General features: G+C 37.3%; 2 protein-coding genes across 4 annotated transcripts in view; both read left to right on the top strand.

The window, feature by feature from the left end:
* Positions 1-24,762, top strand: part of LOC311292136 (uncharacterized protein) — a 188,706-nt gene that overhangs the window by 125,914 nt on the left and 38,030 nt on the right. The gene's annotated exons all lie outside the window — the stretch shown is intronic.
* Positions 2,562-23,568, top strand: LOC311291869 (uncharacterized protein). Of its 2 annotated transcripts, none has more exons than XM_084411196.1 (4): positions 2,562-3,176; positions 11,951-12,234; positions 18,635-20,564; positions 22,867-23,568. In XM_084411196.1, exons 2-4 carry the CDS (start codon positions 12,117-12,119, stop codon positions 22,961-22,963), a joined length of 2,145 nt encoding a protein of 714 aa, XP_084267322.1. In that variant the 5' UTR covers positions 2,562-3,176; positions 11,951-12,116; the 3' UTR covers positions 22,964-23,568. The 2 variants fall into 2 exon arrangements, with proteins under 2 accessions (XP_084267322.1, XP_084267321.1); XM_084411195.1 differs by lacking the exon at positions 2,562-3,176 and adding an exon at positions 7,951-9,754.

Below are 24,762 nucleotides of genomic sequence, written 5' to 3'. Positions count from 1 at the left end.
AATAATATTAGTGAAGAGGGAAAAACAATCGCTTTGACATCCAACATATGCAAAATAATGGAGAAAATGATAAATGAAAGGTTAACGTATTATATGGAAAAGAAAGGATATATAGCCAAATATCAAAGTGGCTTTAGGAAGAAATACAATGGATCCAGCTGTAAGTTTAGAGCATGAAATTAGAAAAACCGTGTAGTGGCTGTCTTCTTTGACATAGAGAAGGCTTACGATATGATGTGGAGAGAAGTATTGTTAATGTGTAAATTAGGAATCAAAGGACGAATATATAAATGGATTAAGGACTTTTTAATACAAGGAAGGAAGATTAATACAAGTTAGAATAGGGAAGATTTATTCAAGGAAATATATTGTTGAGAATGGAACACCTCAAGGGAGTATAATAAGTCCTTTATTATTCTCCATATTAATAAATTATGTTTTCAAGGAAATAGAGAATGGGACGGGATTTTCGCTTTTTGCGGATGAAGGGGGGATTTGGAAGAGGGGAAGAAATCTGAAATGTATTGTTAAAAGACTACAGGAAGCTATTATGAAAATAGAGGAGTGGTCATATAAACGGGGGTTTAAATTCTCAGTAGATAAGACAAAGATAATGTTGTTTACAAAGAAAAGAATTGGTACTGAGGTAAAATTAAAGTTGTATCATCAAAGATTGGAAAGAGTGAAACACTTTAAGTTTTTGGGGTTATGGTTTGATGAAAGAATAACATGGGATGTACATATCCAGACCAGAAGGTAATGGACAAATGTAGGAAGGTTTTAAATGTTAAGAGGTGTTTGGTGGGAAGTGATTGGGGAGCTGACAGAACAATACTGAAAACAATTTATTGTGGATTAATTAGATCAGTACTGGATTATGGTTGTGTGGTGTATGGATCTGCATCAAGCACATCCCTCAAAAAAATAGGTAAAATTCAGTTCCAGGCATTGAGATTATGAACAGGGGCATTTAAAACAACTTCAACGGCAGCAATGCAGGTGGAAATGGGAGAAATGCCAATGGGTTAATTTACGGGGCCATTATGAAGATCACCCAGCACAAATCATTTTAAAGCATTGTTGGGAAAAGAAGAGAGAGATAAAAAGCTTTGGCTGGACAGTTATACAAAGAGCAGCAGAGTTAAAATGAACTGAATTAAAATTCAGTCCAACAGTACCATTGCCAGCAGTACCACCTTGGGTACTACCTGAAGTGAAAGTAGATCTTACATTATTAGGAAAGAAGAAATAGGGGGTTTATTTTGAATGCTATACAGGAATATATTAATAGTTACTATAGTTATATCCAGATTTACACAGATGCATCAAAGAGTTTAGTTGAGAGGACAGGAGTAGCTTTTATTGTTCCAGAGTTTAACATTTCAATAGTGAAGAGGATTAGTGATAATGTATCAGTATACACAAGAGAAATGCTAGCAATTCTGTTGGCAGTACAGTGGATAGAGGCGATAGGACCTTTGAGAGTTATTATTTGTTCAGATTCAACTTCATCAAGCTTACAAAACAGCCACTCAGACAGCAGAGCAGATATTTTGATAGAAATACAACAAACATTATATAGAATTCAAATTATGGGCATTGCAGTTATATTTTTGTGGGTGCTAGCACATAATGGGATTATAGGAAATGCAATGGCAGACAAAGCTGCAAAGGAGGTCACAAAAAGAGAATATATTCATGTGACCGTTAACATCAGTAAGATGGAGATAAAGCGCATTATTAAACATAGGTTGAAGAAAAGGTGGCAAAAGCAATGGGAGGAAGAGAGGAAAGGACGGTGGTTTTACAAAATTCAGAGGAGAGTGGGAGAAATGAGATGTGCAGGAAGGAAAAGGAGATAAGAGACAATTAGATCTAGACCAGAGCCCGTCTACGGAGAGCCTGTCCACTCCCTATTAAGCCCTATTGTACCGAATTTTGGTTGTAGTACCACCAGAGTTCCACTGGGGGCGCTCGCCATGAGTGCAAAATGAATGGGAGTCAATGGGGCTAGACGGCTAAATTTGTCTCTTTCACCCGATTGCCGTTGAGAAATCTCAGATGTGATTGTAGATTTTGCAAGTTCAACATGGGTTTTAGGTCGAAAGTTGAATGAACAAGTACTTATGTCGTTTTGATTTCTTACAGGTTGAGTTGTTGTTGCCCATAACACGCTAGCATTCTGCTAATGACGTCAGCATTCTGACGTCATTGACATTTTGAAAGACTTTTTTAAAGCAAATAAGTGACTCTAAAAAATCTAACACCCAGCAATGTGTAATTTCTTTGCATCTCCTTTCGAATACAACATTCAAATTACTAGACAAAAAATTATATCCTGAGAAAAGTGGATTTTGAGGGGTATACCGCCATTGACCTCCATTCATTCTGCACTCGTCCTGTGAGCGCCCTCATATGGAATCAGAGTGGAACTGCAACCAGTTCAGAAGCCGGAAGTGTAGTGAGAGTGAAACTTCTCGCCATATTAGACATTCTCTGTCTAGACTTAGATCTGGGCACACAGGATTAAACAGCTCTTTATTTAACACTGGCAGATGTGAATATTGTCGGCAACAAGAGACAACAGAACACGTCATGGTTCACTGTAAGAAATATTAGGGAAAAAGGTGGGAAATGATCCAAAACTTTAGAACGAAAAGAATACATTTTGATTTAATAGAAATTTTTTGAAAAAATTCAAGAGATAAGTGCTATGGAAAATAATGGAATCGTTTTTCATTATCTTAGAATAATCAATATAATTGAGAGGATTTGAGTCTTATTTTTTTTTTAATTTTTTTTTTAATTGTGTTTTATTTTGTTGATTTTGGTTTGATTTGTTGATTCGGTTTTGTTTTATTTTGTTTGGAATAAAATTAGTAGTCATTAGGATTCAGATCCACACTCCATACCAGTTGGTGGCGGTAATGCACCATTTCGTTGTGTGCCAACCGCCAAATAAACTCCAGAAAGAAGAAGAAGAAGAAGAAGAAGAAGAAGGCGAACCGCAGTCGGACACATTTCCAACCGGCATGCATCTCGCGCTGATCGGTTCTGTGCAGATTTTGCTCTCATCTCAAACAAGCCTAAACACCGGCGTCAATATTGCCTTATCAATTGGAGAGGAATCGAGCAGAACTTGTTCACGAACGGCTGTTACAGGACGTTTCAGAGAGGTATGTTTGTGTGTGTGTAGATGTCTCAGAATTTTTCTATACGCGGTTATTTGTAAATGCTACTGCTGTTTATATTAAAACACGCAAAACTATCCATGCATTTCATACAATCGTTCTAATTACAATCCTCGAAGGGATTATTTGATCAGCACTCACACACACTCTACAAAACTAGCGAAATATCTGTCGTCAGAACCATGAGCACATTACGAGACTAACCATGGTTTTACCACAGTAAAAAAAATGTTAACATTACCTGATGCCAACAAACACCATCATGCAACGATCGCTGGTGGGATTAAAATGAAGTTTGTATGTGTTTGAAACCGCGTTGCTACAACATAAATAAAACGATAGAAACTAGCGATGGAAAACACATCGACAATTGCAAAGCATAAAACGTGTTGTGGTCCATAAACATCAGCTTCTGCATTTAAAGTGGGAACTGCTCCATCTTTCAGGACGAGCTTTTGTGAATCCGGTGTGAACTCGCTTAGATCCACGTTATGACTCTAATGCAGCAACTCTTCCTCTTCTCAACATGGGTGTGTGTCTGTATACAGCTGTATAGCTACTACTAGCCCTGAGTGAATTGGTAGAGTTATTTTATGCCGTGTTTCAGACTTATCCCTTAATAAAACATAAACAGTGAACTAGAGTATTTGTATTATCTGGCATACATTTGACAGTAATATATTATTTCGCCACAAACGTAACACTAAACTGAAAATGGTACTTTAGTTTAGCAATATAACTGTATAAGAAAAGAAACAGTTCAACAAATACATCTAGGAATATAAAAAAGTAGCCTATATATGAATAATATATATATATATATATATATATATATATAAACAAACAATCATTTCAATGGGGAGCAGGCGATTTCCAGCGACGCGCAAAGTCGACCGGATGGGGCGTGTCCAGCGACCCGACAAAGTTGAGATCTGTTCAACTTTATGCAAATGAAGAGCGACTTTCGGGAGCGACAACCAATAGGAGTGAAGTCAGTGGAGTACCCGTGATCCGTCACTCTTCAGTGCCGCGTCCGACAGAGACAAGATGAATGAGAAGTTTATTTTAGCAGTTAGAAACTGTACAATGATGTAGCCTATGTCTCCGTGTACAGTGGTACTGGCCGTGCTGACTCCGAGCCTGAATGGTTTCGTGAATTCAGAAAAACCAGTATTTTCCCATTTGCTGCAGTTAAATAGCCGTGATAGCAAAGAGCACTCGCTGTTTCTCATTCATCTTTAATATTATGTATTTTATGTAGCCTACTAATTCCATTTATATTTAGACGTTTACTTCCAAAATGTTGGCGTGTAGCGGCAAGAAAACCGATTTGTTGTCTACAACATGGAGTAACGTCCATGAATGTCACTCACAAACATTACTGGGCATTGTAGGCAACCAGCCCACTAACGACCTCACCGCCAGCTAGGGCTGCACGTTTTCAAGTTTTTCATTAACCGTTAACCGAGGCCCTTAGCGGTTAATACTCGGTTAACCATAGTGTGCGCGCCGCAACCCCGAGATAGGTGTAATTTGCGGGTGAGACATGTCCCCACCACTATTTTCTAAGGTCGATATTGTCCCCACCACTTTTGAAACATCTCGCGGCAGGAATACCAATACAAATAAACAAAACATCTCCAGTTAACTAGCAGAGCATTCATTTCGTTCGTTTTTTTTTTAGGCGATCTAGCGCTGAAATGTTTTGTTTTTTAAATCAAGTGATCAAAGTGCTCGTTGCCGCTGCGATCGAGAAGGGTCTTGTAAAACGTGCTGAGGTATTATTAATTCGTGGCCACGAAACAATTCACCTGAATATTCACCAATTCACACACCAAAAAAAGGAATACAAAGCTGTACGAGAATAGTCGGCCTTCACTGAAGAGCTATCTTCACAGGTAAGAACAACAGTTTAATAATTATTATTAATTCGTGGCCACGAAATAATTCACCTGAATATTCACCAATTCACAAAAAATAGGTCTTTAGCATTCACTAATTAATAGTATCAAACTGTTTTTGGCCACGTTGTAATTCGTTAAATCAAAATGAGGGAGGGAATTTGTTCAACGTGTCCACGATTTATTAAAACGAGGGAACAAATAAGTCGTCGTAACAACTAATTATTTAGATCAGTGGACAGGGCGCATAAGAACAAACAGTGAGAGAGCCCCGGCCGCGCGCGCGCACTCTCACCGCCTTCAAACAACACGAGCGCTGTATTGCTCTCTCTCCCTCGCGCATATCAACACAATAGTAAAAGGTCGGAAGACCGATTGTGTTTTATAGATTAGTAGTTTGTTCAGATGAAGTGTTTGATTAGCAAGTACATGTTTAGGAAATGCATAATACAAATTGTATGGGTTAATGTAACGGTAAACGGACTCTACGGGTAAAACTGTTGTGATGAAATTGCACATGGGCGGGGTAAAACTTCTGGGTTAAAGTTGTGGCTCTGCGGCTCTGCAGACAGATATTGTTGTGCTGCCATCAGTGGCGCGGATACTATGTTTGTTTCTGGCTCGCGCACAGCCTTCACTCTCGGACGCGCGCTTTCTTTGCCCGCTTCATATTAGAGAACTGGTCTAGCGGTCTCTGGTGGTGCAAAAATGTATTACAACTAAATTCAATGCATGCCATTGACGCCACTTAACCGAGCAAAATGTTTCACTCGGTTACGCAATTTTTTACGGTTAATCGGTTAACCATGGACACCCCTACCGCCAGCCACTGGCGCCATGCAGCGACAAAGTCGCTTGTAGTGTTGTTAGGGGTAAACGGTTTAGGACCCAAGGACCAGATGTTTGAAAGAAGACCCGGAGTCAGAATTATAAAAAAATTGAAGAAAAGTTTTACTGAAGGTAGTTTGCAGTTTCATCAGCAGAAGTTCAGCTTCAAGACTCACACAGGAGTTCGTAGGTCGCCCCGCTTACAATTACAAAGATCACAGCAGTTATACCATTTCCAAGGTCTAAGCTACGTCATTGCTTACAGGTTGAATGATGCTGATTGGCCAAGAAATTGATAAACATAGTAATTTTCCACACATATACAGATAGACAGAAGCATATCTCCATAGATTATGCCGCTGACACTTGGACCCTCACGTCGTGACCTTCCAGGTCGCAAATTTGGGTGGCTGGGTGCCAGTATGTCCCGAACAACAACTCAGTCAATCTCCAACAATGCCAGGGGTTCCTTAACCTGTAAGCAAGAAGACTAACACACACACTGACACACACCAAATCCAAGGTTGGATTTAGCCAGGCTCTAACTATAAACAGGAGTCTCGTCTCAAAACATCAAGATAACAAGTTCTTTCTCTCAGGATAGGACACTTTATTCTAAATGGAAAGTATAGGCTTTAAATGACAAAAGGTCCCTTAAACTATAGACTTTAATGACTCCTATGTGTTTTAACATGTTGAAGACCTTTCTCAAACACAAATCCAGTCCCTATTTAATTTCTGGAAGCTGGGATAAATAGGCAAGCACTGTTACTGCATTCAGATATCAAATACTGACATTAAAGAATACTTGAAAATAACATTTCAGTGATCACACTGATAACTTCTATAATAAAGTAAAATCTCCAAAGAAGTTATTCAACTCATTAGATATTTAGAAAGAGAAAAATATTGATTAATACCTTGATTATAATCACTCATTACATATACATTGAAGCAGCAGTAGATTACAATACACCCCTTCAGTGTGAAACGGGGGCTTAAAGGGTTAGTTCACCCAAAAATGACAATTCTGTCAGTAATTACTCACCCTCATGTTGTTCCAACCATGTAAGTCTTTCGTTCATCTTCGGAACACAAATTAAGATATTTTTGATGAAATCTGACAGAATTTTGACTCCTCCATAGGCTTCCAGTGTGACCGAAACTCACCGGCCCAGAATAGTTATTAAAACATCGTTAAAATAGTCCAAGTAACTACAGTGGCACTACATTAAGTTTATCATGCGACGACAATACTTTTTGTGCGGAAAAACAACAAAAATAACGACTTTATCCAACTATTAGTGTTCCTCAATGTGGGCCTCTGACGAGAGTTCACAGGAGCGCCAGGACGCATGCGCGAGAACTGAGCTTACGGCGTTCTTCTTCTACTACTACTTGTTACTGACTGCTCACTCCTTGGGAGTATTACCGCCATCTACTGTACAGGATGACGTCCCGACATTGCCGGGTGCTTACATACAGTGCGCGTCTTCCTCGGCTTATGAAGAGACCGTTTTGCGCACCCGGCAATGTCGGGACGTCATCCTGTACAGTAGATGGCGGTAATACTTAACTACGGCTCTTTGTAGTAAATGCCGCTCCATCTGAAAGCAGGTGAAGGCGATTTACTACTAATCAAGGAACCGGCTTTACTCATAGAGTAATGCTTGAACATGTATGTTATAATTGTTCATGCAGTGTATGTATGCAGTGTCATAACTACATCTCTGACGTTTATAACAAACCAAACCGTTTGAAAATCGGTAGAAAAATGAGCAAGTTATGGTTATTTAAAAGTACATGCACCATTGAAGTAGTGAGCGAGTACACTGTAGCAAGATGGCCGCCACGTGCGGACGTCGACCTCCATTGGCCAGCAGTGCGCACGAGACATCTGGTTCACAAAAGCTTGTCCTGAAAGATGGAGCAGTTCCCACTTTAAAAGCAGAAGCTGTTTATGTGTCACGACATGTACGTTTTATGCTTTGGTGCTGATCAAATAATCCCTTCGAGGATTGTAATATTATGAGGTAGAACGATTGTATGAAATGCATGGATATTTCTGCGTGTTTTAACATAAACAGCAGTAGCATTTACAAATAACCGCGTATAGAAAAAGTATGAGACATACACAAAAAAAAACATACCTTCCTGAAACGTCCTGTAACAGCCGTTCGTGCACAAGCTCTGCTCGATTCCTCTCCACTAATATTCTCTAAGTCTGATTCGGGCTGAAATTGATAAAGTAATATTGACGCCTGTGTTTACAATACACCGGAGCACATGGAACTGGTAACGGACGTGACGTTTCCGCACAGCGTGAACTAGGCGGTTAGCGAATCACAACACACTGGGCCAAGCTGACCAATCAGAGCCCGTTGTGTATCTCTGAGGGAGAGGCTTCTTATAACCAGTAAATCATCAGACTGTTAGACACTGAACAGTGTGGAAGGTTTCTTTTACTTGTTGTATTTCTTTTTATTTATTTTTATGTATTACTATGTATGTGTCTTGTATTGTATTATGGATCCCTCTGGGTCTGAAAATAAAGTTTAATTATACACAAGTTCAAAAAAAAGTGCAACAGTAACTTATACTCAATCAAAGTAGTCTTTTAAAAACACTAAGTGCAGTCACAGTGTAGTGAAATAAGAGACTTTAATAGAGTACACAAATAAACCTCAACTTAACAAGTTAAGATTCAACAAGAGCAGTATTAAACCCAGAATGAAAATATTCATATTTCAAGTAACTCGGGTAATTTCATTCCCACAACCTGTTGCAATTATAAATAGCCCTTACCTGTAGGTTAAAGATGCTAGACGTTGTTTCAGGGTTTAACCAGTTCAGTCCTCGATCTGTTTCTCTGGGCGTTTGCTAGTATCAAAATCCAAACTTCATCAAAATAAAGATATTTCTAGGAATAATCACTCTAAGACTTGTCTCGACAGTTTTCCGAATCTCCACAGAATGGTTTCGTTTTACTTAAGAAAAATTCAGAATAATGCCAAGACAATAAATTCAAAAAAGGGAAAAAATAACAGAAAAGTGTGTAGGTCTTCAACCGAAATTGCGGCGCTCAGAAACAGGGAACAAAGCCTTTTACACTGTCCCTGTCATTGGGGCAATGCAAGTTTTAATCATGCGTCAAGCGATCCAAAATCTCTCCTGCAAATGTAATATTTCACTATTGGGTTATTCAAATTGGCTTTCTGACATAAACCCTCTTACAATGTTTAACTTTTTTATTCAGTTACTCGTGGACTTTATTCATGGAGACATTTGTCTGAGAACTCGTATCATCTGCTTGCCGTTGTAGCGAGAGGCCCATATCAGAATGACATTTCCTATACGCAACGGCTGTTTCTGGAACTAAACAACAGAACAGGAAATCACCCACTTTCTGTGAGATGTCAGAAGCAGAAATGTTTGAGCTTTTGAGGAAGGTTAGAATGAAAGACGGTTAGGAAGTCTGCTTAGAGCTATGCTGTAAAATGTGAGTGGAAAACAATCTTAAGGCAGGACCTGAATCCAGCCGAATTCTAGACTATGTGAGAAGCAAACAAAGGAAGCTTTATTGCTCTTCCTTGCTACCCTCAATCTAGTATGCCAGCTGTTAGACTCAAGAAGTCAACTAGCTTTAGCTATTTTTACATCTGTTAGTTAGTACTCATTTATAATCTGTAACAAGTTTTCTTTTCATTTGATTATTTGAATAAAGTTTGTTAAAACATTTACTATAATCATCTGACTGAACCTTGGATTATTGAGTAGCCTACAGTTTTCTTCTGCCTGGATCAGGAAATCCTTTCTGGAAGAAACGCACGAGGGGTGAGCATTCTTTTGATAAAAGAATAATTACCATGTGTTCTGATTTGATCATATAGCCTAGCCAAAGAGGCAGCATGTAACAAGGTTGTTGTTATATTTCAAAAAAGGTTTAAGAAGTACTAAAAAAGATAGATTTATAATACAGGTAATCAATCTATAATTTTTATAATAGAATATTAACTTGTATAGACTGATCATCTAACTTCTTGAGGACACGACTAAAGGATAGGCTCTTTAGTTACCGCGAGATTATCTCAATAAAGTATGGTTTTAAGATAACTGGGAACGGTATTAATCTTGAATCCATCGCACCGTGCCGGGCAAGTAATAAATGTGACTGAAAACATTGATATGTAATATGAAGATGGGTCCTTGCTTGTTTTCGTCTTCCTCTTCTCCGTTTTCTTTTGATTTGATTTGATTTATTTTGGATTAGACAGACAACATAATCCAAAGGATAACATGTTAAAGTGCAAACACTTATTTCCAACATGGTCCATGGTGTTAAAACATTTAACACAAAACAAAGACCTATTACAAGCCGAAGACAAAAACATTTAAAACAAAACATCCAAAGTTCAAAAAACATTCTAAAATCAGAGAATCTTAAATCACATAAAATAATAAATTCACCTCTAAATAAAACGGTCGGCTACTCTATTCCACAAGAAAGCCTTAACCTGTTGTCTAAAAGCCCATCTGCATTTTATACCTGTATAAAAAAAGAACTTCTAGCTGCATTGTTGATTCTTTACAAGAACGGACACTAGCCCTAGTATTATGATTATGTTGAGTATGAACCATTTTTATAAGGGTGTGTAAATATTTGGGAGCAGAGCCATTTATAACATTATAAATGTGATTCAACTTTAACTGCTCCACTCTAACATGTACCGGCAGCAGTCATACCCTTAACCCTTTTAAAAGCATCTCTACCAATATGAGTCCGAGGGGGCGCATTTAACAGGTAGCGGATAACATTATTTTGCATCACTTGCAGACTGTTTTTAAGTTTAACTGATAATCCACAGTACCATGCAGAACATGCATAATCGAAATGACACTGAATCAATGATACAACCAGTAATTTCTTGATAGAGAAATCTAGATGCCTTGTTCTGCGATACAAGAATTTCTTGGCTTTATGGACTTCTCTGGCGTCGTTCAACTAAAAGATTGTCTATAAATATTTCAATTTTATCTGTTACTTTTGAGACATGTAAAAAGCCCTGCTCCAACACGACAAAACACTTCAATTACATTCAATGATGTTTATAATAATAATAAAGTTATACTAACTTTACAATTACATAATCATACATATGTGTACGTAATGTACATGTGGTATAACCACACTTTATGTAAAAATGCACACGTATTCTCATGAGATCAGATAACGCCAACTCTGAATCAACGTGAAGTCCTGTCAAGAGTTGGTCTCTTCACAGGTGTTGGGCATCTCAAGTCTTCATAAGAGGCTGGATCCAGACTGGAGCTGACGTACTCTCTAGTTACCTCATGATGGGCATCCCGAGATAAAACAGAGAAGCAAAAGGAATATAACTAGCTAAGCTGCTGTTCGCAACATTAAACAAAGATAATCATCTAATTGTCATTGAAGATTGTCAGTCTCTGCACATAAAAACTGTTAGGTGTTAGAGATCTAATTACCTTAATACAATGAATGTAGTTATCATTAAATCAAACCATGTTTCAGTTCCTAGTTATGCAGCTGTAGTGGTTGAAGATGAGTGGCATTATTGTTTATTTTTGTATTATTGATGTTTTATCCATGTCATATTGAGAGAAAAAACTATCATCTTTCAATTGAGCAGTTTAATGGGCTTTTATCATCCTGACTCAAATAATGTGTTTCTAACAGCAAACACTCAGAATAAAGTGAGATGATCTGCTGATGATCCTGAATGGCTTGCTGAATGAGTGTTGATAGTCTGAGGCTCATCAATATTAACAGATCTGCTGAAAACACTCTTTATTTCATGACAATAGTTCCTGTTTTCACCTAATTTATTATGCTGATGTCTTCAGATCTCCTGTAAATTGGCACTTAAAGCTCATTTCATTGGTGTCAATAGACTGAGAGTAATTGTTGGTTTCTATAGATGCAGACATAAATGCTTAGATGTGTCATTTAGTATTAAAATAAACTCAGTAACTGATAACTTTGATTTTCAGCTCCTCCTACAGTGGAATTCATCATCAGTGAAGCCCCTCCCACAGCAATCACATCATCAGTGAAGCTCCTCCCACAGCAATCACATCATCAGTGAAGCTCCTCCTACTGTAATTCTCCAATAAATGCTGAAATATTCCCATCAGTCTACAAGTGAAGACGAGCACAATGCATCAGGAAGAGCTGAAATCTGTAAAGACTGAGTTTATTAAAGAGGAAAGTGAGAACATGAGTGATCCAGAACCCTGCAGAATGAAACACACTGAAGATCCTGAAGAACAAAGAGGTTGGTGTTTATTCTTCATTCATTCATTCATTCATTCATGATGCTGAAGAACATTCATGTTAGAAACATTCAAGCATTTCATCAGTTTTAGACAAACGGGTAAACTATAACATATAAGAATATTTTCTTTATTGTTTGTTTACCACAAATGGTCAGTAAAGGAAGGTTTGAGAAACTGTTATATTGATTGTCAACATCAGGTCCAACTAAATATTTTATTTGTGCCTTTTTTAGTTGCTTATAAACATATTAATGGCAAAGGTGTAATTACTCTATTTAGCACAAACAGGGCTACCATAATATGTGAGTAACATGTACATGTTTGTATTTTTGAAAGAATAATGTTTATGCATGGTTATTGAAAAAACTAAAAATGAAAGTTTCTGAAATAAGGCCACAAAACACATACTAAATATGTGTCCACAAGACTTCTGAATAATGCATTTTGTCGCCTAGAGTTATTTCTTCAAAATGATGTGAAAATCATCCTCCCTAATCATTCACATGAAACAATACATTGATTTAAATTCTGTAAGACACTTTTTGTTTGGAAAGGCAATATGCGGGTGGGCGTGATTCACACCTGAGGAGACAATTCCCCTGCATAATGAGGCTGCATACATAATGAGCCATTCATTCAGGTGTGTGACTGAGCCACAAGAAAGAATGCAAGGACAATATACAGTATATATATATATATATATATATATATATATACACAATTGGTTCACAGTTGGAAACACAGTTGTTGTTGTTGTTGTTTCACAAATTGTGCTTGCAAATTCTATAATATCCAAGGTAAACATTTCTAGTAATTGTGCAGTTAATTGTTCTTATACTGTATTTTCACATTTATTTACCCAGATGTGTCACTAATAAAACACAATAAAAATAAGGCTTATATTGACCTTTTAAGATTTTGTTTACATCTATCCTTGTATATATAGATTTTTGCTATTTTATTAAAAAGGTTAGTATACAATTACAACAACAATTAAAATTTTAACAATATTTCAAATGTAATCTTTCTTTGTAAAAACTAAAGTATACATTTAATCATATTTATTTCAAAGTTAAGGATTCATTAGTTTGAATATAGCCTGTATATATTTAACATATGAGCATAAATTGGCAAGTTAAGCTTATTTGAAGTGGCAGTGTTTTACATTAAAAACTTTATAATCTATCCAATTTTTGAAGTCGATTTTGACTCATCTCAGTATAGAGTTTGGTAAAAGCTGTTCATTCATTCTGTTGTGAGATCTGATATTATCTCATCTCCTGATTAGCCTCTTTCTAACCTAAGTTATCTAGAATAGCCTTGTGCTGTCAGGTCAGTTTCTTAGGATTAAATCCCCTCAGCTTGTCTAGCATATATCAGCGTGCCTAGGAATATTAAACTCCCAACGTGTCACAATACATGTATACAAGTTCTCACCTATAGAACCAAAGTTATGCTTACCTTCCAGCAGAATCTGGTCCAAAGGTGTTCTTTGAAGAATAGAAGTCTTATTCCCTATTCCTATTATGCTCTGGAATATATTGAGTTTGGGCTCTTTTTAACCGTGAGCTCCTGCTGTAAATAACGATGTGTCATTTTTCATGATCGATGTATGTTTCATGAAGATACGAGTAAAAAAGGCCAAGTCTAAGCTACCTTGCTTGGCTATGTGAGTCTGTGTGTCTGTGGTATTTTTTGTGTTAGAACTCCATGAGGAATATCTTTAGTTCTGAGTGATGGATTATGTTGAGTTTGGAGTTTGGTAATCATCTGCTGTAAATAATGATGTCATTTTTTTTATTTTATTTTTTTTATTTAACTTTTAACTAGGAAAGTCACATTGAGGTTAAAACCTCTTTTACAAGTGAGACATAGTCAAGACAGGGTCAGATAGCAGGATTAAACAGATAACAAACCACAGACAAAACCAACATCATCAATAAATACAACAAAGAATACAGCAGCATAAACATTTAGGTATTACCTAATACTCAATATAATACTGTTCACAGAAACGACATTAATAATATCATATTGATAATGATATTAAGTGGAAGAGGAATTATCAAAACATCTGCACTTAGCAATGACCAATTCTTTTATTTTATGTTTAAAATCATTTCCACCATCGGAGCATGTTTCATGAAGTTACGAGCGGAAATGTGTCTAAAATTCCATCATCCATGTATGGTTTACACATGGGTCTCTTGAATGGCTTCTTTTACAAAAACCTCGCTCAAGTTTAGCAAAAAGCCTGAAACAATTAAGCTTGCTGTATTCTACTCATTGAGACCTTTCAAATGACATATGACACAGGACTATCTGAGCTGTATGATGTATTTGACATATTGCTGAATGTAGTACAAAAAAGTAGTTTATAAATTATCAATTTGTTTTATTTTCTATTTATCAGCAAATAACTCAGCACTACTTAGGAGTTTATCAAATTGGCTACATTCATTGTAAATTTCAGACTCTAAGCTTTCAAATGACACCTATTTTAAGTTGATCAAGGTAATAGTTTTGAAAAATATTATGATTATTTATTTCGCAGCTAGGTGGCGCCTGCGGGGGGTACACTCTGTTTTAGAGTGGTAACTCAGCTCTCGTCAGGAGTTGATCAAAGTGATTAGATGCATTAAAAAGCATCTTAGCTTATAAATTAATAAGCTTTAAAATGATACCTATTTTGTGTTATTCCATTCATTGTTTGCATTGGTCTCTCCCATTCACTTTCAATGGCCCATTGAAACAATGGCCCACAATGGCCCTCAATGGCCCAGTGGAACACCACAAGTGTAACTCTGTGCCATATTGTACAAAATAAAAGTTTTTCAAAACAATTTTTTTTTTTTCTGGTGAAAAAATCAAGTAGACTAATGTGATCAACAGTGCCAATTTTCTTTAGATTTTATTTTATTTTTCCAAAATTATTCAAAAATATATTTTTTTTTTTTTACTCAAAAATTGAGATGCCTACTCTCAAATAAACAAGGCCTACAATTAATCAGATGCAAATATAAATATAAAACCAGTCCTAATTGAAAGAGAACAAGTGGACAAAAAGATTGAATCCAATACTGGGTGATATTGCATAAAGAGTGATTTATAAAAAATTATTTGTAGGCCGGTCATTTTTGACCGGGAAGACTACAAGTGTGACAATGTGCCATTTTGTACAAAATAAAAGTTTTTCAAAACAAAAATCCTGGTGAAATATTAAAGTAGACTAGTGTGTTCTACAGTGCCAATTTTTTTCCGATTTTATTTAAAATTTCCAAAATTATTCAAAAATAATGTTTTTTTTTACTCAAAAAATTAGATCCCTACTGTCAAATAAACGAGGCCTATGATTAATCAGATGCAAATAGAAATAAAAAAAAAACAGTCCTAATTGAAAGAGAACAAGTTGACAAAAAGATTGAATCCAAAATTGGGTGATAATATTGCATAACAAGTGATTTATAAGCAATTTTTTGTAGTCCGGTCATTTCTGAGGTGACAAGGTGACAAAATCCCCCCTAAAAAAGTAAGAAAATTGTCAAAAAACATTTGAGAAGTAGTTAAACCATCTGTGAATAGAGTCACTAAGTTTAAGTTCAAAGCGATAACATTAACTAGTATTTTGGGGTAAAAGAAAATTCTCTCCGGGTCAAAATGACCCGAACACCACATGAGGGTTAAACAGTATTTGTGCCAGCTGTAGTAGCTACACAACAACGCACATCTGTGCGTTCATTCACGCACACACAGAAATGTGATTCTTATTTAGACAGTCCTTTTGCGTGTACAGACACTTGCAATTAGAACAAAGCAAATATAGAACTGAACTATTCCTCAGCCGGATCCGTTGCTCCTCCACATGAAACTTCCAGCACTTCTGAGGTAAATTTTCCAGGATTATTATTAAGATAGTATTATTCCTCACAGCGTTGTAAAGTACATGAGTCTGAAAGTGAACTCGCGGTGTGTGTTATCCAGCTCATTGTGGGCGTTTCACAGGTTTGCGTGGATCGCCTCAGATCATTTGCGTTTGAATAGCGCGCACGCTCCGTGGGCGGGGTCACATTAAAACTTAATGAGCTGAGATGAGAAAGACTGACATCTCTCTCTTTTCATACATATTACATAAACTTAGAATATTTGTTTTTTTTATAATAATTACTTAATTTAAAAGAAGAGAATTCAAGCTTCATGCCTGTGTGTCTGTATGCTTGTTTGACTGAGTATTCGCTGAGTTACGGTTCATTTTCGGATGCGTTTCAGAATGGAATTCACTGACAGAGAGAAAGCAGAACTCGCATCATGTTTATTTTTCTTTATTTGTCGAAAAGCACAACAGTTTGTTTTTATTGTGAGTATACACAAAAAAATGCACACTTAACAGGATTGATTGATGTATAACATAAGTATGAAAGATCAAAATCAACAGACTATTTTGAATCTCTTTTGCACTGATAAGGAAATAAGCGAGCTGGTATCGCCGTCGATACCGCCGACCCCAGGGGGTTAAGAAACAAAAAAGAATACAGTTGATAAGTTACAAATACATCTGAAGTTAATTAGAAACAAACAATCCTTCACTTGATAAAGGTTTGGCCATTTGCTTTGTGAACACACACACACACACACACACACAGACACACAAAAATCATGGACATTATTCAAAAAGATTAAATGATCCAGAAAAAATAGTCACACTCATATTATTCACAGTAAAAAAATGAGTGCATTGGAAATTAATGAGACACATTTCATCTAGTGGAAGCTCATTTTTGAGATATCAACCTCAAATTTGGTGCAACCACAAAACTGCTTGTTTAGATTCATTGATTTTCTCACAGTTTTAGAGTATTTTTTTTAATACACGGTAAATTCCCCAGTGTTGGAGTAACACTGAAGCAGTGTTACAGTTAATTAGATAATTAAGTGATTCAATAGCTGATGATTGAGTATTAGTGATGAACATCTGCTGTTAACAAGCAGAATCACTGAAGAAAAGAGAAACATAAGAACTACAACTGACTTCCAGCCACAGCCTCAGAGGCTGTTTACACAATACCATCTTCAACTAAAAACGTAAAACTTTTTAAAGGGGTCATATAATGCCATTTTTGTACAAGCTAATATGATTATTCAGGAAATTCAGGATTCAGAAAAATTCTCATTAGTATTGTAAGAAAACACTAATTTTACCTGGTCTAAAACAGCTCTGTTTTCAGCACGCTGTTTAAGTGCATGTGTCTTTAAATGATAATGAGCTTTGCTCACCCCGCCCCTCTGTTCTGTTCGTACACCGTTTGAAATAATAACACAATAACCATAACGTGTTGTTCATTATAAACGTGGGATTTTTATGAATTATATTGAGAACGCCATACATAGAAAACACGCTGTAATGTACCCTGAGTGTAAATGTGTGAAATGATTCGCACAAACATGAAAGCATTGACGTTGATCGTGGGGAATATTCCTTTTGAAAACAAACTCAGCCACTATGTCTTCAGCGGTTCGGATTTAGGAACATCAAAATGACTGCTGTGTTCCTTATTACACCCAAGAACAGAACACCACAATCGCTTAGACGCCATTCTGCTCCAGCGTATCAACAATGACGTGCGGACTATGATTGACAGCTCGCTCACAAGCAAGGGCGGGGTCTGTGTTGAAACGCTGCTGTCAATCAACAATCGTGGGAGGGGCGTCGATTTTGTGACGTTAGAAGATTATAAAAAAAACACTGGATGGATTTTTATCATTTTATGATGGTTGTGTACAGGCACTGCCAACACACATTTCAGTACAATCAACTTATAAAAGTGCATGTACCATTATATGACCCTATTAATGCATGTACCATTATATGACCCAGAAACATGGGATTTGTGCCTATAATGTTTTAAAAGTAATAATTGGAAGATCCATGTTCCTCATTCATGGAGATTGCATGCATAATTAATTTATAAAATCTCATCAAAATGATGGGAATATTTTAGGGCTCAGTTTATCCTTTATAATCATATTTCTCTCTTTGAATTTGGATGTTGTCACGCATTGGTTAAAGCAGGGAAGAATGCAGGATCTTAATTGCAGCATAATTTATTTAAACTCTAATACTCACAAACTGGAACAAAAGAAACATGAACAGAACAACCAAACATATAGCAACAGCAACAGACAAGGAACAGACTGAAACACATTGCTTAAATACACAGAACAGAAGACTGGAAAGCGAGACACAGCTGGGACAAATGAACTAATAACTAATTAACAAGACAGGGATTAAAACACAGAGACACGTGAGCAAACTGGGTGTTACAGGCAAACATAACATGAACACAGACACTAAACGTGACAGACGTACTGGAAATGCAATTGAATTTTTTTCTTTAATTTCAGAGCTAATGGAAGAGAGCGAGGAGAGTGAAGAACTGAGTGAAGTGAAGGAGGAGAGTGAAGAACTGAGTGAAGAACTGAGTGAAGTGGAGGAGGAGAGTGAAGAACTGAGTGAAGAGAAGGAGGAGAGTGAAGAACTGAATGAAGAACTGAGTGAAGAGAAGGAGGAGAGTGAAGAACTGAGTGAAGTGGAGGAGGAGAGTGAAGAACTGAGTGAAGAGAAGGAGGAGAGTGAAGAACTGAATGAAGAACTGAGTGAAGAGAAGGAGGAGAGTGAAGAACTGAGTGAAGTGGAGGAGGAGAGTGAAGAACTGAGTGAAGTGGAGGAGGAACATCATGTCAAATCTGGAGAAAAACATTTGAGTCGCTCAAAGACTAAAAAGACATTTTTAAAGAAAAGAAGAGCCAAAAAATCTTTCACCTGCACTCAGTGTGGAAAGAGTTTAACAAGCAAACGTATTCTTGAGAATCACATGAGAATCCACACTGGAGAGAAGCCGTTCACATGTGATCAGTGTAAGAAGAGATTCACAAGCAAACCAAGTCTTGAGCGTCACATGAGGATACACACTGGAAAGAAGCCGTTCTCATGTGATGAGTGTGGAAAAGCATTTTTTAGGTCATTAAGCCTGAAGAGACACCTGACAGTTCATACGAAGGAGAAGCCACATTCATGTTCTGTGTGTGGAAAGTGTTTTTCACTGCCGTATAGTTTAAAATTACACCAGAAAATACACACTGGTGTGAGAGAGTACATGTGCTTTGAGTGTGAGAAGACTTTTACTACAGCGAAATGTTTAAAACTGCACCAGAGGATTCACACTGGAGAAAAACCTTACAAGTGTTCACACTGTGACAAGAGATTCAGTCGGTCATCAAATCTGAAATCACATGAGAAGATCCACAGCGGAGAAAAACCTTACAAGTGTTCACACTGTGACAAGAGATTCAGTCAGTCATCAACTCTGAAATCACATGAGAAGATCCACAGCGGAGAGAAGCCACACACGTGTGATCAGTGTGGAAAGAGTTTCACATACAAACAAAGTCTTGGGATTCACATGAGACTTCACACTGGAGAGAAGCCGTTCTCATGTGATCAATGTGGGAAGATATTCGTCCATTCAGGAGACCTTAAACGTCACATGAGGATCCACACCGGAGAGAAGCCGTTCACATGTGATCATTGCGGCAAAACATTTGCCCGGGCAGCACACCTGAAGTCACACCTGACAGTTCATATGAAGGAGAAGCCATATTCATGTTCTGTGTGTGGAAAGAGTTTTTCATGGCTGCAAACTTTACATATACATCAGAAAACTCATACTGGTGTGAGAGAGTACATGTGCTTTGAGTGTGAGAAGACTTTTATTACAGCAGCCAGTTTAAAACTGCACCAGAGGATTCACACTGGAGAAAAACCTTACAAGAGATTCAGTCAGCCAGCAAATCTGAAAACACATGAGAAGATCCACAGCGGAGAAAAACCTTACAAGTGTTCACACTGTGACAAGAGAATCAGTCGGTTATCATCTCTGAAATCACATGAGAGGATCCACAGCGGAGAAAAACCTTACAAGTGTTCACACTGTGACAAGAGATTCAGTGATTCATCACATCTGAAATCACATGAGAGGATCCACACTGGAGAAAAACCTTACAAGTGTTCACACTGTGACAAGAGATTCAGTGTGTCAGGTAATCTGAAAAAACATGAGAGGATCCACACTGGAGAAAAACCTTACAAGTGTTCACACTGTGACAAGAGATTCAGTCAGCCAGCAAATCTGAAAACACATGAGAAGATCCACAGCAGAGAGAAGCCGCACACGTGTGATCAGTGTGGAAAGAGTTTCTCTATTAAAAGTCAGCTGAAGATACACATGAAGATCCATACAGTGGAGAAACCACATCGCCACAGTCTGAGATCACGGTAAGAAGTTCATGTTTATGTGCTGAGAAACAAAACCTCTTCTGTGTAAGTTAGTCACAGTCAAATCTCTCCTCTCCACCTATAGTTGGCGCTGTTTCACTGTGGCTGCTGTTGAATCATCCAGGTTGTGAATGAGGCCGACACCTGATGTGATTGTAAAGCGCTTGGTGTGTACAGTAGTAAATAGTAGCGCTATATAAATGCCTCATTCATTCATTAGTTTCTTAACAGCCACGATGAGCAACAGACATTTTGTTGTTTGATTGGTTTCTATTAACTCGTGTTCAACCCAACATGAATGTGTGATATAAAAAAATCTGTCTGATTTTAACATGTGATTTGTCTGTTCAGAGCACTGCAAAATCACTCTCTGACAATATACATAGCAGCGCTGTGCAACTTTCTCTTTCTGACACTGCTTATTATGGTGATGATAAAACGTCAAACAGTATTTTCATGTTTTCTAACTAGTTCATATTTTTGTAGTTGCTCTGGTGCTTATAAAGAATACAGAGACGAGAAGCTTCCAGATTCTTCCTCTGTTAATAGTGGTCGACCGATATTGTTCTTTTGATTGCCAATGCCGATATCTTGGAGAGCAGGGTGGCCGATGGCCGATATAAAGCTGATATTTTTAAATATATTTATTTTAATCAATATTTAATAAATTATAAATAAATTATAAAACACATTTTTTAAATAAACATGCTTTTATACTTTAGATGGCAACTTCTTAAATTTGCAATCCTATTGCAGTATTTTTGACTAAGTAATTGTTTAGAAATATATGAATATGTGAATAAAAAGAAGGTAGCCTAAACACTAACAGGGCACTCAGTAATCTGGTAATTTCATGCTGGTAACGCTAATTTTACATACAGCACAGTGAAAACGATATGAATATGACACAGTTGGCAACTGGTTATATATCAGCATATTTTAAAATGAAGGATTTAAAGTTTTTCGATGGCGTCTCCTGTGAAGCTGATCTTCTGTTCGCATTCACTCACTTCGCACGGACCGACCGTCACTTGCAGACAGTAATGCACACTTCACAAGATATCACACAGCTGGATTCAATTAAATCTGCAAGGTTTGTGAAATTAAATGTTTATTAGATATTCAGAGATATGTTTAAATGACGTAGATGCGTATTTGCTAAATGTTGACGGCAAATGAGAAAGTATTTTAGCCTGATTGTTTGCCTTTTCTATTACAAATAATATAAAAGCAAACGCTTTACTTTACTTACTTCGCATAAGTTAATATTTACTTACTTTGTTTACCAGTTCTATCTAACAAAGTATTAGATATGACTGACTGAGATCGTAAATGAAGACGGAGAATGTGAGTGAGCGCTGTTTGATCTGAGGGGCTGACGTTGCCGTTCTCTTCTCAGGCACCGGTGTTCTCAGCACCGCCCGTCAAAATAAAAGTCTGGAGCGCCGTCAAAATAAAAGTCCCGCTTTCAACACATCGGCCAATCAGAAAAACGTATCGGCCGATGCCGATATTTAAAAAAACGCCAAATATCGGCCGATATATCCATAGATATCATATATAAACGCTAGATGTATTATGGCGCAGTCACTTCCGGCATCATCGTTCGGCCATCTTGTCACAGTGCTCTGTGCATTAAGGTGAATGATCAGCACGCACACAAATCCTCTTATCTCGCTGAAATCTTGACGGATTTACAAACGGTTTGGTTTCTTACAAACGTTATTAACGTGGCTATAATTCCGAATTCTTGAACATGTATGTTATAATTTTTCATATGTATGCAGTGTATGTATGCAGTGTCATAACTACATCTCTGACGTTTATAACAAACCAAACCGTTTGAAAATCGGTAGAAAAATGAGCAAGTTATGGTTATTTAAAAGTACATGCACCATTGAAGTAGTGAGCGAGTACACTGTGGCAAGATGGCCGCCACGTGCGGACGTCGACCTCCATTGGCCAGCAGTGCGCACGAGACATCTAGCCTTTATATATGATATCTATGGATATATCGGCCTTGGCGATATATCGGTCGACCACTATCTGTTAATGTTAGAAAGGTGTTGGAAATTATGTGATTGCTTACAGATCTAGAGTTCCATGACCAAACTAGTGATTTATAACACAAATCATCTTCATGATATAAAAATAGATCATAATTGTGCACAGCAGTTGTTGACCAGATATGATGGGGTTGAAATGACTACTGAACTCATCAGTGATCTTGACTTTGAGCTTCACTTTTCATTTCGCATTTGTCTCTCATTTGAAATCTCACTTGATTTAATGTTTCTTTTAGACCTGATGGACGTGAACAAGAAAGGAAAAGCAGAAGCCAAAAAAATCGGTCTCCTGCCCTCAGTGTAAAAAACGCTTCACATGAAAATCAAGTCTGAAGATTCACATGAGAGTTCACACTGGGAAGAAGCGGCTCAGGCTTTCTCTCTGAAATCACATCTACTCATTCTGAAGAAAGACCTTTTAACTGTGATTAGTGCGGTAAACAGTTTCATTGAGCATCAGTCCTGAAGTAACACTTGAAGATTCACACAAAGGAGAATATTCATTCTGAATATTACAGCAGAAAAGACACGGCGGTGTGTGTTTCAGTGCTGGAAGTCCTTTACTGCGGATGATAGAAAGAGATGAACTGAAAGAGCATCAGAAAATTCACCCTGGAAAAACCTTTGGAGTCAAAGTTCAGGAGCTGAAGAAGAGGCCTTAACGCTTTTAATAGAGACATGAATCTGATATATATTTTTAAATCGTTTTTCATTGTTTTTTATTAGAACATCTAGTTTCTCTTCCACTTCTACTCTTCCATGGAAACGCAAGATATACGTTCATGTATCTTTGAAACTGGACTCTTCTCTTTTCTTCTTCTCTTGAGATGCTTTGGCTCTTATAAGTCAGTAAAGAGAGAGATCTGTCTAATTCGCTTTCACTTTTTCTTAATGTTTGTATTTGCTTCATGTAATATTGATTAAACTCTACTCTTTTTATCATCATCTCATTGTTATTTTCCTTTTTTTAATTTTCTGCTGATTCTGCTTGAATTAAGAGCAATTTCTTCATTTTAGTTCTGAAATTCATGAAGCATCCGGATATGATTGCTTTTTGAGCTTTCCATGTTTTAAACTTTTAAATGCTTAACTAAATTATATTTCACTGCACACATGACTGACATTGAATGAGATTGCTGTCTGTCTACATTATTAACAGTTTTACCCTTGATATCCAGTATCATACATTTTAGGGATGGGCGATATTCGCTTTCGCACGATATTGTTATGCGCACGATATTCGCACGATATTGTTATGCGCATCTCATCAGTAAAGCCATAGATATCATATATAAAGGCTAGATGTCTCGTGCGCACTGCTGGCCAATGGAGGTCGACGTCCGCACGTGGCGGCCATCTTGCTACAGTGTACTCGCTCACTACTTCAATGGTGCATGTACTTTTAAATAACCATAACTTGCTCATTTTTCTACCGATTTTCAAACGGTTTGGTTTGTTATAAACGTCAGAGATGTAGTTATGACACTGCATACATACACTGCATACATATGAAAAATTATAACATACATGTTCAAGCATTCGGAATTATAGCCACGTTAATAACGTTTGTAAGAAACCAAACCGTTTGTAAATCCGTCAAGATTTCAGCGAGATAAGAGGATTTGTGTGCGTGCGGATCATTCACCTTAATGCACAGTGCACTGTGACAAGATGGCCGAACGATGATGCATTTACTACAAAGAGCCGTAGTTAACAGACAAGCTGAGCCATATCGCATTAATATCGCGGACGTATCGGCAGCAATAATTAATGCGATATGGCTCAGCTTGTCAGTTAACTACGGCTCTTTGTACACAGCAAAAACTCCAGTGTTAAATTAACACTCCTGGGAGTGTATGAGTCCACACTCAAGAGTGTTTAAGTTAATGAGATAACGTACTCGGTTACTAACGTAACCTCGGTTCTCTCTAGAAGAGGGAACGAGTACTGCGTTTTTGTAAAAACGCTACGGGAAAAGTCTCTTTTCACGAAATACTGAAGCAAAAAATTATCCTTAATTTTCATACATGTAAAGCGCGTTGCGGCAGTGCTTAGCTATGGCGAGACGGCTTGCTCGCTCATTGGCTGCTCTGCAGCAACTGCATAAGCCTATCGAGCGAGGCCTGAGGTGA

This window comes from Rutilus rutilus (assembly GCF_951802725.1).
Source record: "Rutilus rutilus genome assembly, chromosome: 1".
NCBI lineage: Eukaryota > Metazoa > Chordata > Actinopteri > Cypriniformes > Leuciscidae > Rutilus > Rutilus rutilus.
Note: the sequence above shows the minus strand (reverse complement) of the source record. Positions and strands in the feature narration are given on the sequence as shown.

What these genes read in the sequence shown, in the direction of transcription:
- LOC311291869 (XM_084411196.1), top strand. Translation starts at nt 12,117, where the DNA reads ATGCATCAGGAAGAGCTGAAATCTGTAAAGACTGAGTTTATTAAAGAG. An exon ending in AGATCCTGAAGAACAAAGAG is followed by an intron (nt 12,235 to 18,634) that starts GTTGGTGTTTAT and finishes CTTTAATTTCAG; the next exon opens with AGCTAATGGAAGAGAGCGAG. An exon ending in CGCCACAGTCTGAGATCACG is followed by an intron (nt 20,565 to 22,866) that starts GTAAGAAGTTCA and finishes TGTTTCTTTTAG; the next exon opens with ACCTGATGGACGTGAACAAG.